The following is a 16,789-nucleotide window of genomic DNA, read 5'->3' as shown; positions in this document are numbered from 1 at the left end:
ATCAGTGCCATCCAGCGCTCGTGTGAGAGCACCGCGACTACGTTGTGTCGTACGGCTGACCAAGGCCCCTTCTCAAATATTCATTGACGTTTTTTTGAAGAATAAACATTATGTTTTTAATAAAAAATAATGAATTCGTTGAAAAGAAAAATATTTTACTAGCCATATAAATGAAAAAAATCTAATTTTTTATTGAACAGCCGTTATGTAAGGAGATGCTAATTGATAGTGGATAACGTTGTTATCTTAAAATTGACGAAAATCCATATGCGACTGCGACTGCTTTCTTTTATGAGCTATGACAGCCAAGAAGGACCCACCCTCTTAGCATGTTGCTGTATGTTGTCCGGGGATTCACGGTGGTTCATTCGTGCTAAATGGGCACACTATTTGGTGGGGCTTAACGGTTCAGCGTTTATAAGAAAACCAATTTCCAAATATTGCGTATGCCCAGTCGAAGTTCGATTCCTGTCGTGATCGAATGTTACATTCCGGTGCGTGAGTTCATAGCGACCAACAGCAGTTTGACCTAGAAGTTCGTTCAGTCAATAGTTGAGATGGCATTGCGAGTGGTATTAATTTTCTTCTATAGTGTTCTGCCAGTGATGTTTGGCCAACAGCAGTGCAGAGATCAGCGGAAGTGTATGCCCTTCAGAGATTGTTCAGAGTATCAATCGTACGTTGACAAACCGTCCAAGTCCTGGCCTCAACATGTGAAAAATGAAGTCAAAGGTTTATTCTGTGGCATGGAACAGGGGAGGACCGAAAAGGTTAGTAGATATTATTGGCATACCGAATAAGTGATGTATTGCGCTTTTTGCACCAGTGTAGTTTTGTGGGCTGAACACTAAGATTATTTTACAGATTTCTGTAAAATTTTACCGAAATCTTAACAGCTGAACGTTCGGTAAACAATTTTACAGTTTTTCTGTAATTATTTACAGATATCTGTGAAGAATTCACAGATATGTATTTGTGAAAAATTACAGGAAATCTGCAAAACTTTTTTACCGAACGTTCAGCTGTTGACATTTCGGTAAAATTTTACAGATTTCTGTAAAATTGTCTAAGTGTGAGTTTTGAAAGAATTAATCATATCGTCCGGCCATTTTCCAAAGAGATGACGCTGTTCCGCTAGTAGGAAGTGATAAAAATCCACATACGGATTACGGATGTCACTTCACAGTGAAAACTTATCACTTGTCGTCACGGTGAAGTGATTCCCATTCGATTTGTACGGCAATCACGGCTCTTATTCTGAGTATTACTTCCTTATCACCATGTAGTGACACCCGTATTAAGGCCCACAGAAATTGAGAGAAGTGGGAATAATTCACTTTCGGTGCATATTCAGGTCAAAATAAGTGAACAACAACCTAAAAAAATTAGTCAGGGACTTTGTCGTTCAGTTTTTTTTTTCCCGGAAATCATTGTTAAACAAGCTACAATTAAATAAAACTGATGTTTCCTCATACAGTTTTACCTGTTTTACTACCAGTCCCCAGAGAACCAAAAAATTTAAATTTGAGAGAGAAAATTTGCTCTCACTAGATCATTTTCTCAACATGCCATGTATATTGATGACACTATATTTGTGATTTCCCTCTCACAAACTACAAAATAGAGTTCCTGACACTGTAAAACATGTCTGGTACCTCTATATATGCATTTTGATTAACATCCGAAGTCCCTCTTTTTTACATATTCTGCACAAAATATACTTCATAAAAATCGACGGGAAATCCTGTGAGGGGTGAGCTATTTTCTGCGCAGCATGTGTAAAAAAGGAGGGACTTCGGATGTTAACCCAAATGCATATATAGAGGTACCAGACATGTTTTGCACTGCACTGTCCTCTGTGAACAATTAACGGAAAACATACTATTTATGTGTAGTTTTCGATAGATTTCACTGCTGTTGTTGGTGGTGGATGATGTAAAATAAATGCAGAAACTTGTCAAAATGATTAATTGAATAAAGATCGGTATGCAAGCACCGTTAACCGGTTTTTCCGTAAACGCACAAAAGTATCATACGTAGTCCTATGTTAGAGGCATAGCTCAGGCAACTGATCTGAAAAATAAACTTCACCTTTCAGATCTACAAGTTCTGCTGCATACCGGAAACAATGATCAGAGCCGACGTTTGGAATCCAAAGCCTCCAGGTGGAAAATCAGGTCGTGACCTACTAGACCTTGATACCTGCGGTAAACAAAGCACGCAACGTATCGCCCATGGGAGAAAAGCCGATGTGTTTGAATTTCCTTGGATGGCATTACTCGGAGATATAAACGGAAAATTCCAATGTGGAGGCAGCCTGATTGCAGAGAGTTTTGTCCTTACAGCGGCCCACTGCAGCCGAGTCACAGAGTATGTAGATGTAACATGTTAATCATTGCTTTTCTTATCGTCGATCAAATACCTTTATAGATTTGTGCGTGTTGGAGAAACGGATCTATCCATGCTGATAGACTGTAATTACTCTCAGGGGGAAGAAGACTGTGCTGAACCGTATCAAGACATTCAAGTGGCTCGGTTCATCAAGCATCAACACTACAGTCCTGGCAAAAAAAAGAATGACATTGCATTGGTCAAGCTCGCCAGACCAGCGCAGTTGAATGATAGTAAGTTTCCATCCAGATGTTCAGTCAAATAGATTCATTTAATTCGTTTCACTTCACAGACGTGCGGCCAATTTGCCTTCCATTGCCGGAAATGATCGAGAAAATACCTCTCAAAATGGTGGTATCCGGTTGGGGTCATACCGAAGACCGGAATGAAATTTCCAAAGACTTGCGATATGCCATCTTACCGGTTGTCGGACCAAAAGAATGCCAACTAGCTATAAGTCAGCTACAAGATGCCTACACTTTGGACGAAAGCCAATTTTGCGCCGGAGGTACTGGTGACCGTATGGACAACTGTAGAGGGGACTCAGGTGGACCGTTGCAGTATTTCGGACACAAAGGGATGGTGATTCACGGAGTTGTTTCATGGGGACTGAATACATGTGGCACGGACAGTGCACCCGGTGTTTATACCAAAGTTTCTCACTATCTGGGTTGGATAATTGATAATTTGAAATAAATTTGTAAAGTAGTAAAAGATTTTCACCAAAGTTTTAGTTGCTGTTACACTTACTAAAAGTTTAGTACAAAAAGCATATAATATAGCATACACAGTTTGAAAAGTAGCGTAAATCTCTGTCACTATAATCTTTAATGCACATAAATGGAGCGTCATATGTATATCATGCAAATTAAGTTTTAGATCATCACCTCGATCCGCTGCTGTCGGATAATAGTTTGGGTTTACCCCCAACCTCTTGGATAGAGGATGTCTTCTTCCAACAGATGAAACTGGTAGGGATGGGAAAGGAATGTTAACCCCCCATTTACTTCAAAAAGATGCAGAGAACTCTACGATCTCTCATAAATGTCACGAGAGGAGTATTTTTGTTAGTGGGTAGGATAAGCCAAAGGATACGCTCAGTCGGCGTTATTAGCAATCATTGCACAATGCACAATTCACAGTGGTCCAGAACGGAAAAATACATGGAAATTGGGTTTTCCGCAAAATCTACTGGTTGTAGCGTTTTGATGTCTTGGAAAGAATTGTTGGTAATAAAAAAGCGCATATTTTCATTGGATCAGTCATTAGGGTGATTCAGTTTTAGGGTGGCTTCGAAAATCTAACTCTTCAGGGAAATTTTTGGGAACTTTTTTTACTTCTTCAAAGTTGTAGAAGATGCAAAACCAAGCAACTTTGTCGAAGACAACAAATTTTTATCTCATCATCTACGCAGTCTACGAACTGTAACAACTAGAAGGTTAGGGTGATTCATGAAAAAAACAGTTTTTTGACCATAACCTTTTTTGCTTTGTATTTAGAGAAAACTATACTTGAGAACACTTTTAGAACTTTAAAAACCACACATTTTGATTACGCAATTATGACGTTTGGACCACTGAATCAAAAGATATAGTCATTTTAAGGTTTGAATCAAGTATTTTTCAAACTAATATAAATTAAAAACGCGCAAGCCAATTTCAAATCTATTGAAAGTAATGAAAAAAAAAGAAGTTTGGTTATATATTAGCTGAAAAAATGGCAGAGGTACCATTTTTTTAACTCGAGATATTTGAATTAAGAAATTGTAATTTTTTAAGGAAAAAAGCCATAGAACATGAATAAAAGTGGCAATAACCGGTCATTCCTCCTAAAAACTACTAAAAGTTATTGTAAAATAATAATGAAAACTAATCTAAGCTGTTTGCTCACAAAAAATGTTTTGACAACTCTTTCTGAGCTGAAATTTTGGATACAAACAGATTAAAGGGAATTAGTTGCTGTGATTGAGCAATTATTTAATGTTTATTTTTTTTTAATAACGACCAAGGTTATCAATAAAATGAACTAAAACAAAATTGAACGTGGACCGATCGTACAAGCCTGTAGTTTCCCCAGCTCGTCGTGGAACGAGTGCTGGAAGCGAGTTCGAAGATCACCCAATTGTAACCATCATCGCCAGCAGCATCAACCCCTCAGAAGCTTGATCCCAAAGTCGCCGGCCAGCCCCCTCACACTACACACCCACATCACACACCGTAAGAAGGGTCGGGTGGGGCTAGAGTGCCATATGGGGCAAGAGTGCCACCCTCTATAGTTTTGAAAATAAACATGTTTTCAATGCTAATTCACCCATGACACTATGAATGGTGTTCCTATGCAGCATTATGGAAAGTTCTGTCCAAAATGAAGTATTACAAAAATTGCAAAACAACATTTTGTGCTGATGTGTCAAAAATAAAAATTACTTATAATAATTAGACATCATAAAATAAGGATTTTGGAATTTCCCAATATTGTTTTCTACAATTCTTGCATTGAGGCATCACTAATAATGAAATATTGAAACACCAATAAGAAAGAATATATTACTATTCCCTATAATCAACAATCAATACGAAACTAACGATTTTAAATTGGCTCACCACTTTAGTAGCCTATTGGTCCCAAGCAAACGATTAACGTACCCTATTCTAGTCAAAATTCTAGTACTACGCAATGTTTGTTTTGAATCGCTATGAAAGTTTGACAGATAAAATGAGGAGTTATTGGTTTTCTCCTATGTTTCGAGGGGTGAATCGATTAGCTTGGGACCGAAGAGCGTACCAAAGCTGAGCCAAAAAGTTGAGCACGTTATTTCGGGACCTTCTAGTCTTAGAGTTACCTCTATGCTATAATTGGCCAAAACTAATTTTCTTAAAACGCACACGGAGCAAGAGTGCCACCCCTATATTTATGAATAAAATTATACAAAAATGTAAAAGAAATTGCTTTATTGCCCATTTAAGTCTTCGGTAAGCTTGTTTTCACCAAATTTGACAAAACCAGCTACATAAAATATCAACAACAATAGTTTTCATTTGATTTCATTGGTAAACATAGTTCATTTGTTATGCACACTAATCCAGGCCTCTACCGATCGGTAAATTTTGAATTACAGAACTGTTCGATAATAGTTGGAAAATCTTTGAAAAATCCAATAATTCGTAAAAGTGTTCGGAACTTGAACAGACTTTGTTTAGTTTACCGCATTTAGCTATAAAAAATAAAATTTGTCAAATTTATTGATTTCTCACGTCTAACGGTCATTGGAAAATTTTACCAACTTGATCTGCTGTTCAAAAACCCGGTAAAACTCTACTGTCTTCGGTGAATGACCGGTTATTGTCACTTTTATTCATGTTCTATGGCTTTTTTTCCTTAAAAAATTACAATTTTCTTATTCAATTATCTCGAGATAAAAAAATGGTACCTCAGCCATTTTTTCAATAAATATAGAATAAAACTTCTTTTTTCCAGTACTTTCAATAGATTTGCAATTGGCTTGCGCGTTTTAAATTCATATTAGTTTGAAAAATACTTGATTCAAACCTTAAAATGACTATATCTTTTGATTCAGTGGTCCAAACGTCATAATTGCGTGATCAAAATGTGTGTTTTTTAAAGTTCTAAAAGTGTTCTCAAGAATAGTTTTCTCTAAATACAAAGCAAAAAAGTTTATGGTCAAAAAACTGTTTTTTTCATGAATCACCCTAACCTTCTAGTTGTTTCAGTTCGTAGACTGCGTAGATGATGAGATAAAAATTTGACGTTTTCTACAAAGTTGCTTGGTTTTGCATCTTCTACAACTTTGAAGAAGTAAAAAAAGTTCCCAAAAATTTCCCTGAAGAGTTAGATTTTCAAAGTCACCCTAAAACTGAATCACCCTAATGACTGATCCAATGAAAATATGCGCTTTTTTATTACCAACAATTCTTTCCAAAACATCAAAACGCTACAACCAGTAGATTTTGCGGAAAACCTAATTTCCATGTATTTTTCCGTTCTGGACCACTGTGCAATGGTCCCAAAGCCGTATTTAGGAAGACAAAAATGTTTGCGCTAAAACCGTTGATTTTAGGTTTATGGTGTTTTGGGGAAAGTTTCTTTATATTTTTTTGGCCAATTGGGGTGGTCCATAAAATTGGTGAATTGAAAATGGGAACTTTTTTATCATGTGAGATAGATCAGTGCAATGTTCTAGAAAGTTTTAGAACAATCAATTTGCGGCACCTTTGTTGAAGCCATCAAACTTCCATCTCTTATGGTTCATATTAGTTATGATTTTTTTAAACAAGCAAGTTAGGGTGGCCCCTGAAAAATTGGTTTTCTATGAATATCTTTTCATACGTTCATTTATCGGAAAACAAATGTTCTAGACACTTTTAAAACTTTCAATGGCAAATATTTTTGCTGAAGCAACCAAGTTGCTATCTTTTTTTTATTGGAAAGTTAAAGGCGATTTTTTTCAAAAAACTGGCTTTTCAAATGGAATTAAAAACTTGAAAATCGGTCTTATCCTTTTAAAGATATTGACAATTGAAAAAGTCCAGTTTTTTGAAAAAAAATCGCCTTTATTTTTCCAATAAAAAAAAAGATAGCAACTTGGTTGCTTCAGCAAAAATTGTTTAGAGATGATTAGAGAAAAATATGCGTGGAAGTATCGGGAATGCACCCCGGGTGTAGTGATTTGGTGAGTACGTTCCAGTTGAAGATAGTTGAAAAGTGTATTTGTGGTGATGCAAATGATGATTTAGATGACGCATGGCTTCAAGCATTTTGTGTATCCAAATCAAACATATTACATACTAAATACGCACAGGGCATCGTCTGCTAGCCATTGCCGCGGGTATATCGTGGGAGTCCCAGGTACCCGGTTCAAGCTTTAGTTGGCGGCGGTGGCTCTTCTTGACCTTCTACCCCTTGAGTAATTAGCGTGAATAAGGGCGTCTATGTGATGTTTTGCTGTACCTGTTGTGGACATCTAGTGCATCCTGTTCCCTTAACTTGTTGAGGACACCCTGTCTTGCCTCAAAAGTTACTCTTTTTGAAGTACTAGTCTTCACAACATAAAGGGCACCATTACGGAGCATGAGATTTGATCAAATTATTCGCAGTTCTACTTGTCCAACGCCCCCGGCTGAGTGAGGGATAGAGGATGACAAACACACACACACACACACTTGGTTGCTTCAGCAAAAATATTTGCCATTGAAAGTTCTAAAAGTGTCTAGAACATTTGTTTTGCGAGAAATGAACGTATGAAAAGATATGCATAGAAAACGAATTTTTCAGGGGCCACCCTAACTTGCTTGCTTAAAAACATCATAACTCATGAACCATAATAGATGGGAGTTTGGTGGCTTGAGCAAAGGTGCCGCAAATTGATTGTTTTGCAACTTTCTAGAACATTGCACTGGCCTATCTCACATAATAAAAAAAAAATCACATATTCAATTCACCAATTTTATGGACCACCCCAATTTCACTAACATAAAAAAAATGGCCAAAAAATATGAAGAAACTTTCCCCAAGACACCATATGCCTAAAATCAACGGTTTTAGCGCAAACATTTTTGTCTTCCTATATACGGCTTTGGGACCATTGCACAGTGCACAGTGGTCCAGAATGCAGATTTAGGTGGAATGATATGTTTTGAGCCTGAAATTGAAACTTTAGACTAAAAGTCTCTTCTACAAAGTTGTTCCTTATAGTTAGGCCCTCATTTTTATGACAATGAATTCTAGGGTGGTTCCTATTATCATTAAAATCAAAAATCTAACTTTTTTGTTTGAATAAATTAAGGTATACATTTTTCGGCAAAGTTATAGCTGAGCTAATTTCAAGCAACTTTGGTCAAAACAACTTTTTTGTATCTCTTAAATTGGCCGATTAAAGAGCTATTTTCTTGAATTGAGTTAGGGTGGCTCTTAAAAAAACAGTTTTTTTGCTCTAGTTTTCTTATAATATCTTTCGCCGATCAAGAGTTATTGACGTTTTTATACTAAAAATATGCACTTTTCAAATGTTAATATCTCTGGTTGGGGCAAACAAAAAAAAAGTTTTTTTAAGGCATTTGAAAGGGCGTATGTTATTCTCAATAATATGACAAAAGAGGTATGTTATTTTTTTAACTTGTATAAAATCAATTTGAATTTATTCATATTTTTTACTATATTTGGGTATATATTTTTTATTAGAAGAGATACAGGCAACAAATTCAGCTATAAAACATTCGTCTTACAGAGTTTTAAAATTCTCTAGCAAATAACTTTCATGATAAATTTCATATAAAAAAGTTATTGCTAAAAAACTATTTTTTCCAGGAACACCCGAAAAATTACTCCAAAATGAGAACGTTAAGAGATAGAAAAAAATTTTCTTCGACAAAGTTGCTTGAAATTATCTTAGCTACATTGTTTTTAAACAACACATGTTTTTATTTTGTAAAACAAAAAAGTTAGTTTTAAAAATTCCCTTATTTGAGGACCACCCTGACGTTTGCAAACACCAAAAGAAGGGAATTTTTAAGAACAAAAACTTCTTTCAGGACACTTAATGTCCAAATATTGAAACAAATGTACTAGCACATTTTATATAAATTTGTCATTAGAGTGGTCCTATGAAATCCATCTTTTGCCAATAACTTTTTTATTTGAAATTTATCATGAAAGTTATCTTTTAGAGATTTTTAAAACTCTTTAAGACGAATGTTTTATAGCTGAATTTGTTGCCTGTATCTCTTCTAATAAAAAAGATATACCCAAATAGATTAAAAAATATGAACAAATTCAAATTGATTTTATACGAGTTTAAAAAATAAAATACCTCCAATTTTGTCACATTATTGAGAATAACATACGCCGTTTCAAATGCCGTAATAAAACTTTTTTTTTGCCCCAACCAGAGATCTTAACATTTGAAAAGTGCATATTTTTAGTATAAAAACGTCAATAACTCTTGATCGGCGAAAGATATTGACAAACTTTGTGCAGCAAAAATTTGCACCTTCTTAAGGTCTAAAAGTTATTTGAAGACATCTTTGCTGAGAAATTTGAAATAAGAAAACTAGAGCAAACAAACTGTTTTTATAAGAGCCACCCTAACTCAATTCAAGAAAATAGCTCTAAATCGGCCAATTTAAGAGATACAAAAAAGTTGTTTTTGACCAAAGTTGCTTGAAATTAGCTCAGCTATAATTGTCGAAGAATGTATACCTTAATTTATTCAAACAAAAAAGTTAGATTTTTGATTTTAATGATAATAGGAACCACCCTAGAATTCATTGTCATAAAAATGAGGGCCTAACTATAAGGAACAACTTTGTAGAAAAGACTTTTAGTCTAAAGTTTCAATTTCAGGCTCAAAACATATCATTCCACCTAAATCTGCATTCTGGACCACTGTGCAGTGGTTCCTGGCTGGCCAAAACCTCAAAAATTAAAGTTAATATTTTTTTATTTCAATATTTTTTTATCATTTTTACATGTTAAGAGTATCTTAAATTGAATGATTTGTGCAGTTCTGTTGATTGTATATATTTTTTATGGTTTTTATAGTGTAGCGATATCACAATTAAAAAAAAAATCGTAATGTTTCTTGTTACTGTTTTGCTCAAATATAGCGAAGAATAATGTGTTTATCAACTTGGTTGTTTCAGAAGAAATGTTCCTCGGCTTATTTCACGTTAAATGGATAGTCCCTGCACTGGTTTTAGTGACAGTTTCTGATAAAAAATTAGCACGAATATACTTTTTTCACATTTAGACTAAGCAAAACATATGACGGACACATCCGCCCACTATCATTTAGTTACCTAAAGAAACATTTTTGTCTTCCTAAATACGGCGTTGGGACCATTGTGCATTGGTTTTGGTTCTACGTTACTGTTTTTTGTGACGTCTTGATTGTTAATTTTTCAACATCTATTTCAACTGTTTTTTGCCTATTAGCAACAATTTTGAGGTTTTGGCCAACTTTTGTTCTAAGGGGAACCACTGTGCAATGGGAAACCCCCTATCCCCCTTTCTGTGTGAACTTTTCATGGCCAACTTGGAGACAATCCTGAAGGAGAACGGACTATTACCAAATCGTTGGTGCAGGTTTGTTGACGATATCTTCAGCGTAGTTAAACGGGAAGCCCTTCCACAAATTTAAGATGAGATCAACAGAATTCACAAGGATATCAAATTCACTCACGAGGTAGAAAAGGACTGGAAACTCGCATTTTTCGATATTCTAGTCATCAGAGAATCGTCATCATCATCTTCGCTTGAATACGAAATTTATAGGAAACCAACAAGCACCAAAAGAGTTATCCCCAATACTTCCAACCATTCGTTCCAGCAGAAAAAGGCCGCCATCCACCACATGATTCATCGGATGCAGACTCTTCCACTCAGTGATACAGGAAAGGTTAAGAAATTACAGTATGTACATCTTCGAAACAGTGAGATTCAACGGATACAAGTAGACCACAATCCAGGCAATTATCGATAAAAAAAAAACGTGAATTCTACTAAGGAGATTAGTACTCACCAACCCTCACTCTCAACGATACCTGAATGCTTGAAATGAGTGTCCGTTCCATTTAATTAAGATATTACTTGTAAGCTAAGACCACAGTTAAAACAATTCGGATTAGATTTAGTTTTCACCAGTAGACACAACCAGTTAAAATCATTGTTTGAATCAGTTACTGTTTTAGGTTAAGCAGGTGTATATAAAATAAGCTGTAATCATTGTAACAAAGTATACGTAGGACAAACCAAGAGAACTTTAGCAACTAGATTTAAAGAACATATAGCTGAGGTTAATAAGGCCAAAAAGCAAGAGGAAAAAGGCCTAACATATGATTTAAAATCAAAGGTTGCAGAACACATCTTCACAGAGTACCACCAACTATCGACGGAGGACATCACGATTTTTCGGATCCGTATCACCATGGAAATTGGATGTTGCAGAGAGCCTCGAGATCAACAAACAACGTAATTCAACTTTACTCAACAGGGACCAAGGAAACGGACACACATGGCTTTTCATGTTACCCGAGGTATTATCTCTCATATTATAACATTTTCTTATTCTCATTGCTCTTTTCTCCATTCAGCAAGGATCGAGATTGAATGCCACGGTTTCGCCATTTTGACTCGATGGTTGACGGCAAAATTACTAATGCAAACGATCGGATTACACCGTCTTTTTACCATTGTCGACTGAATTATGTAGAATGGCTGATTCGGGTCTCTGTTTAGCTGCTCATTTCTGGACATCCAGCACAAAAGGACAATAAAGTAAAGGAGAAAGGAAATGAGATTACCAGACAGCTCGAGGGCCACTTTAAACTCTTAGTAACTAGACCGAAAATCGTTGGAAGCAGCTCATCCAATAATGGAAACACGGCTCCAAGACTCCTCGCTGATCCAAAGAACTTCTCCGCCATTTTGGAAATCAGCCAGGAGTTGGTAGAAAACCTCAGGATGATAAGTTCTGGAAGCAGATTTGGAAGCAGTTTTCATTCTTTGAGCAAACCGGTGGGAGGTGCCATAAACGGTCCAGATATGGCCGAACGCATCTTTCTCGGAAAATGTCGCCAGAGAAGAACTTGGAAGACATAATGCGCCTCTCATTGACTTGTTCAGACCCGAAGACTGCAGGTATCTAAAATAACAGGACATGGATTAAATAATGGAGTATCCAAAAGTGAATGACACACGGAGGGTATCTATTTATTATGTTAACGAAAGTTCATCGCTACTCATCCACATGTTTAAAAATCCAACTGATAAAATACCCCACGTTGGTGTACACTCCCGGTTCACTTTTCTCTCCACAGGACTTAATTCCAAATGCAACTACACCCTGCTGGACAAACCGGGACGTTCTATTGGAAATGTACTGCAGCGGTCCACCGGAGTCGCCGGAACAGTTGTCCATCTGGTCAACTTCACCAGCACAAAAGTGGCTCTCGTCCAGTCGCACCCAAGCAACTAAATTGCGCACGCTTACTGCACACCTCTCCAGTGTGACAGATGGAATCACAGCGTATCTAAGCACGTTCGACGCTGTACCATGCTCGGTCGTCAAACCCCAGCCGGACACGATGTAAGACGTTGGTTCCAGCATCCGCTGACCAGGGGTTCCGTCTGGGAGGCAAATCGGTTGAACACCTGTAAGACGATACTGCGTGTTTTTCATCCATAGAAATGGTATCAAATATATACTAACTGTGGTGCAAGGTAGCTGCTTTCTGCAATTGAAGAAGAGCTATGTCATTCTTCTTGTGTCTTTCGCTATATTCCGGATGTAGAATTTCCTGTTCAACTGCAATATCCTGCGGTGGAAGGGTGCATTCTTTCTCGCCATCAAGAACTATGCAATCCTCGTCTTGGTTGATGTCGTTTTCTCCTAACCTTACCGATACGCTGCAAGAATAAGAGCATTTACTTCCCGAATTGATTCCCTTAAGGTGATTCCTTGTAGAGTCGTCCACAAAAGGCCACCACGTAGGCTATACATGCACTTCTCCTTCGAATTTTCAATTACACACATCTCTTAAATGAATGCCCCATTTCACCTGTAATTGCTACTTCATGTATGCTGCAGTACAGCACACGTGGAGTAACAGTTTCATTGTGCAGCTGACATTTGTGCACTTAATGTTTCGAAGTGGTTACGAGAATAAGGATCTCACAGCAAAACACCTCAACTGTCATTTTCACACTTACATGTATCTGTACCTTATGCAGTGGGCAGCAGTGAGGATGAATCGACTGCTGACGAGCGTTCCGCCGCAAACAAATTCGCCTTGTTTGTTCCGTAGTAGTGCCATCCACGGAAATTCGAACGGCTTTGCCACTTGGCCTTTGGATATTCGATCATCTCCTTGAATGCCGCAGGTTCTGCTATTCATAACCGACGGACAGCAGACACTGAGCACCTTCGTGCTGTTGACAGTTTCTTCATTGCACAAATTGTTCTTCGCCAGTGTGGGCCAAAATTGGAATTCAACATTGGTATAATTTGCATACGTGGGGCACTTGTTTACGTCGATGCAAAACTCGTTTCTAGAACAGTATGTTCTGGTAATTTCTGCAAGGATTTAACGCATTGCTGGCAAAGTCAATTTGAGGTAATGAATAAATTTGTCTTACCAGCTGCTGCCAGTTGAATGAATATTGCAATAAATGCAACCAGTTTCATTGCAATGGAATCCAGTTAATTCACCCGATTAGAATCTTATGCAACATGTGCTTTTCCCGGTAGGTTAGGTTGAAAATAGAATGAGATCTCAAAATGCGCTCTTCTGAAAAACTCTCTCTCTCGGAGATACAGATTATGAATAACTACCTTTTTGAAATTGTATATTGTCGCGCGCCCACTAAATCGGAACGCGCGTGTGAGACACGCGACGTGAGACTCACACCCGAATTAACTGTCATCACGAGATTTGTACCCATGACAGTTCGGTCATGATATTATTTATTTATAATCTGCTTTCATTTGTAAATATATTTTTGTTTGTTCCCAGTTCATCACACAAAACGAGTTTGCTATTTGAAAATGTAGAGGAAATTGCTATAGAACCAGAAGATTTTACGTTCAAGGTCGGTTTAAAATGGCCAATCCTATTATACACAACGTCCGGCGCCAGCATGCCAGTTGTAATACAGTGTATCATGCTCTTTATGGCCATTATTTCCTTGGCATTTCGAAGAGGAATTTAGCTACAATTTACGGGAAGGCAATTTCTACCATCTACGATTGGTTTGGACGATACGAACGTGATGGAGTGTTCAGAAGGAAACAACGTGAACGGATTTACAAATAATTCTGTTTCGAAAAGAGAGAATGGCTGGTGAAACTCTACCGGATCAAACCAATCCTGTTTCTCGATGAAGCCAAACAGAGATTTCAACAATATTTTCAAATTTCGATAAGCGTTTCGTCGATTTGTACCATCCTACATGAAGCCGGACTTAGCTGGAAAACTATTGAAAGGTGGGCAATGCAGATACGAGACGATGAGATAATTAGATTAGTTCAGGAATTGCTCGCAATTCGGTGGGATTTGTATAATTTAGTGTTTCTGGACGAAGTGTCATTCGATAACAAGGACATGTTACCCAGGAAGGGGTATGGGATGATCGGACAAAAACTGATCTACCAAGGAGAATTTTCTAGAAAGCCTAGAGTTTCACTTCTATGTTTTCTTAGATTGGGTGGAATGCTGGATAGTTTTTGGACGGAAGGAACTATTAACAGGCTTAAATTTTTTGACTTCTGCCGTAGGTTTGCGTTGAATAATAATCTGGTTCAAAACTATCCAGGAGTTCACTCAATCTGGATTCTAGATGGTGCACGCATCCACTGCGATCCGCACATTATCCGTTACTTGAGATCTGTTGGTATCATCCCCATATTCCTACCTGCGCACTGTCCTTTTTTTAATCCCATTGAAATCATATTCGGGATAATTAAGAAGCACCTTCGGAGATACCACCAACAAAATGCGTCAATACTTGGGGAAGTTTGTGAAGCCATGAATTATTTCAAAGTGTATCAGTGCCGCAATATTTTCGAAAATTGTGGGTACATGTCTGGGGTGTATTTCTTCCGGAAAAGGGCTTAGCTCTGGACCCAAAATATATGGATTTTAATGTATTTCCCAGCTAACCTTTCGAAGAAAACCATAAAACTGTAAATCAGCTGGATTAAAACGTTTATTGTTCCATTTTTCTTAAAGCCGAGAAAACGTAATGAAAACAAAGATAACGATATCTACGTATTACTACTACGCATGATCGATATCAGTGCAATCCATGACTTTCTCTGCCAAGTAGTGACTCAAGCTTGATTCTTCCGGTTGGGTGGCAGATTCCATCGCACTGAAAAGCTCTGACTCAGTATGACCCCGAAAAGTAATGACCTCCAGTTTTTGCATTACTCCTTGGAGAATTGAAATTCCGAGAGAAACTTCGGTCTTCACATCATCTAGTTCGTGACACCAGACACTATTCGATGTCCGAGCTACAACCATTCCTCGGTGAAGTGATTGTAAACGAGCAGCTTCAGACGCAGCAGCCCATCGAAAATACTTCGAAAGCTCGATAGGCGGAGATTCCGCTTAATTCTCCTGCTTATGAGCTGGCGAAGAATTTATTGTATTGGCCCATAGTAGCCATGAGCTCTGATGGCCCTCGAGGTGGCAATGACTTCGGCGTAGCTCATCAGCCAACGCAGCATCATCGGTAGATATTTCTAGTATTACGATCCACGATAACGATGAATAATTGTTAGAAACGAAAATAACAACAAATGCACGCAAAGTTGTTTTTACTCATTTTGAAAACAAAAATAACCTATTGCCCTATTACTCACCATAATATTGAACTATATTAGAAATGACTTGGGAAATGAGAATTTTTTATGCAGAACTTGAATTTTATCAAATAGGTAAGTAAATAAAATCAGGGAAACTTGTTTACCAAAACAAAAAACAGATTCAATGATTATTTCAGCGGTTGGAACAGTTACGATATTTTTGTTGCTTTTTACACACTATTGGTATGTTTTTTTTGCGTGTTTGTCGAGAGTGAGATGGTTGAGTTCTGAACAGCGCCCGGTTTTTGATTTTCAATCGAACAGACAATATTTGTATGTATCCTGGGATTTCTTGCTGGACGATCGAAGTAACGGAAGGAATGTCTTGATAGTTTTAGCAAATTTGGATCAGAGAGGCTCTGCAAACCACAATCTTGAAGTTGAGATGACCACTGGTATTGATGCGAACCAACTGACGCGTCGTAACGCAGTAAAGTGAGGGAATCATTTAAGATTGAATAGGGTAAAAACTACTTCAGCATAAGCGCCCATTTCCATCATATCGAGCTGAAACATCAAATATATCAATGATTTCGACTTGACCGAATCCATCATACTTTTGGTACGATAGTTTAGCTCAAAACCTACAAAACCAAATCGATAAGTACGCATAATATGAATATCTAGATCCTAATTTTCTTAACTCTTCGTATTTTTTGCCTGCATCCATATACCAACGTGAATCCATGACAATTCAATGTGTTTGGACGGAATTCCCGCATAAACGCGAACCATAAATTGACCTTACCGATAATGGTTATAAATTGTTTATAATCCCTCCTTAACTTTAACTGAAATGGTTTTGGAACCTTACATGAACGTTTGTGTGATAAAGTTTTAACCTTATGTATTATGGTTTTTAGGAAGCGGACCTTACAAATAATGGGTTGTTAAGAACCATTACCATTTCAAATTCTTGTTTTCTCCATACATTTTCGGAAGAGAACTATATTAGAACGTTTTTACTTATGGTTTGAGAACATTAATGGTTATGGTTTGTAATGTCCGGAAAATCAA

General features: G+C 37.3%; 2 protein-coding genes and 1 pseudogene across 2 annotated transcripts; 2 read left to right on the top strand and 1 right to left on the bottom strand.

Moving 5' to 3' along the window:
- Positions 1-605: 605 nt before the first annotated feature.
- On the top strand, positions 606-3,087 carry LOC135709108 (CLIP domain-containing serine protease HP8-like). The gene is made up of 4 exons (XM_065231306.1): positions 606-770; positions 2,099-2,370; positions 2,431-2,624; positions 2,684-3,087. The coding sequence occupies exons 1-4, from the start codon at positions 606-608 to the stop codon at positions 3,085-3,087; spliced, it is 1,035 nt and encodes a 344-aa protein (XP_065087378.1).
- Positions 3,088-12,121: 9,034 nt separating this feature from the next.
- Positions 12,122-13,382, bottom strand: LOC135709082 (serine protease grass-like). The gene is made up of 3 exons (XM_065231276.1): positions 13,117-13,382; positions 12,617-12,813; positions 12,122-12,558 (listed from the first exon to the last, which is right to left on the bottom strand). The coding sequence occupies exons 1-3, from the start codon at positions 13,299-13,301 to the stop codon at positions 12,143-12,145; spliced, it is 798 nt and encodes a 265-aa protein (XP_065087348.1). The 5' UTR covers positions 13,302-13,382; the 3' UTR covers positions 12,122-12,142.
- A 377-nt stretch (positions 13,383-13,759) lies between these two features.
- On the top strand, positions 13,760-15,064 carry LOC135709107 (uncharacterized; annotated as a pseudogene).
- The last annotated feature ends 1,725 nt before the right edge of the window (positions 15,065-16,789 follow it).

This window comes from Ochlerotatus camptorhynchus, unplaced genomic scaffold (assembly GCF_037179485.1).
Source record: "Ochlerotatus camptorhynchus isolate MF236.1 unplaced genomic scaffold, CSIRO-AGI_Acam_v1.1 ptg000349l, whole genome shotgun sequence".
NCBI classification, from domain to species: domain Eukaryota; kingdom Metazoa; phylum Arthropoda; class Insecta; order Diptera; family Culicidae; genus Ochlerotatus; species Ochlerotatus camptorhynchus.
Note: the sequence above shows the minus strand (reverse complement) of the source record. Positions and strands in the feature narration are given on the sequence as shown.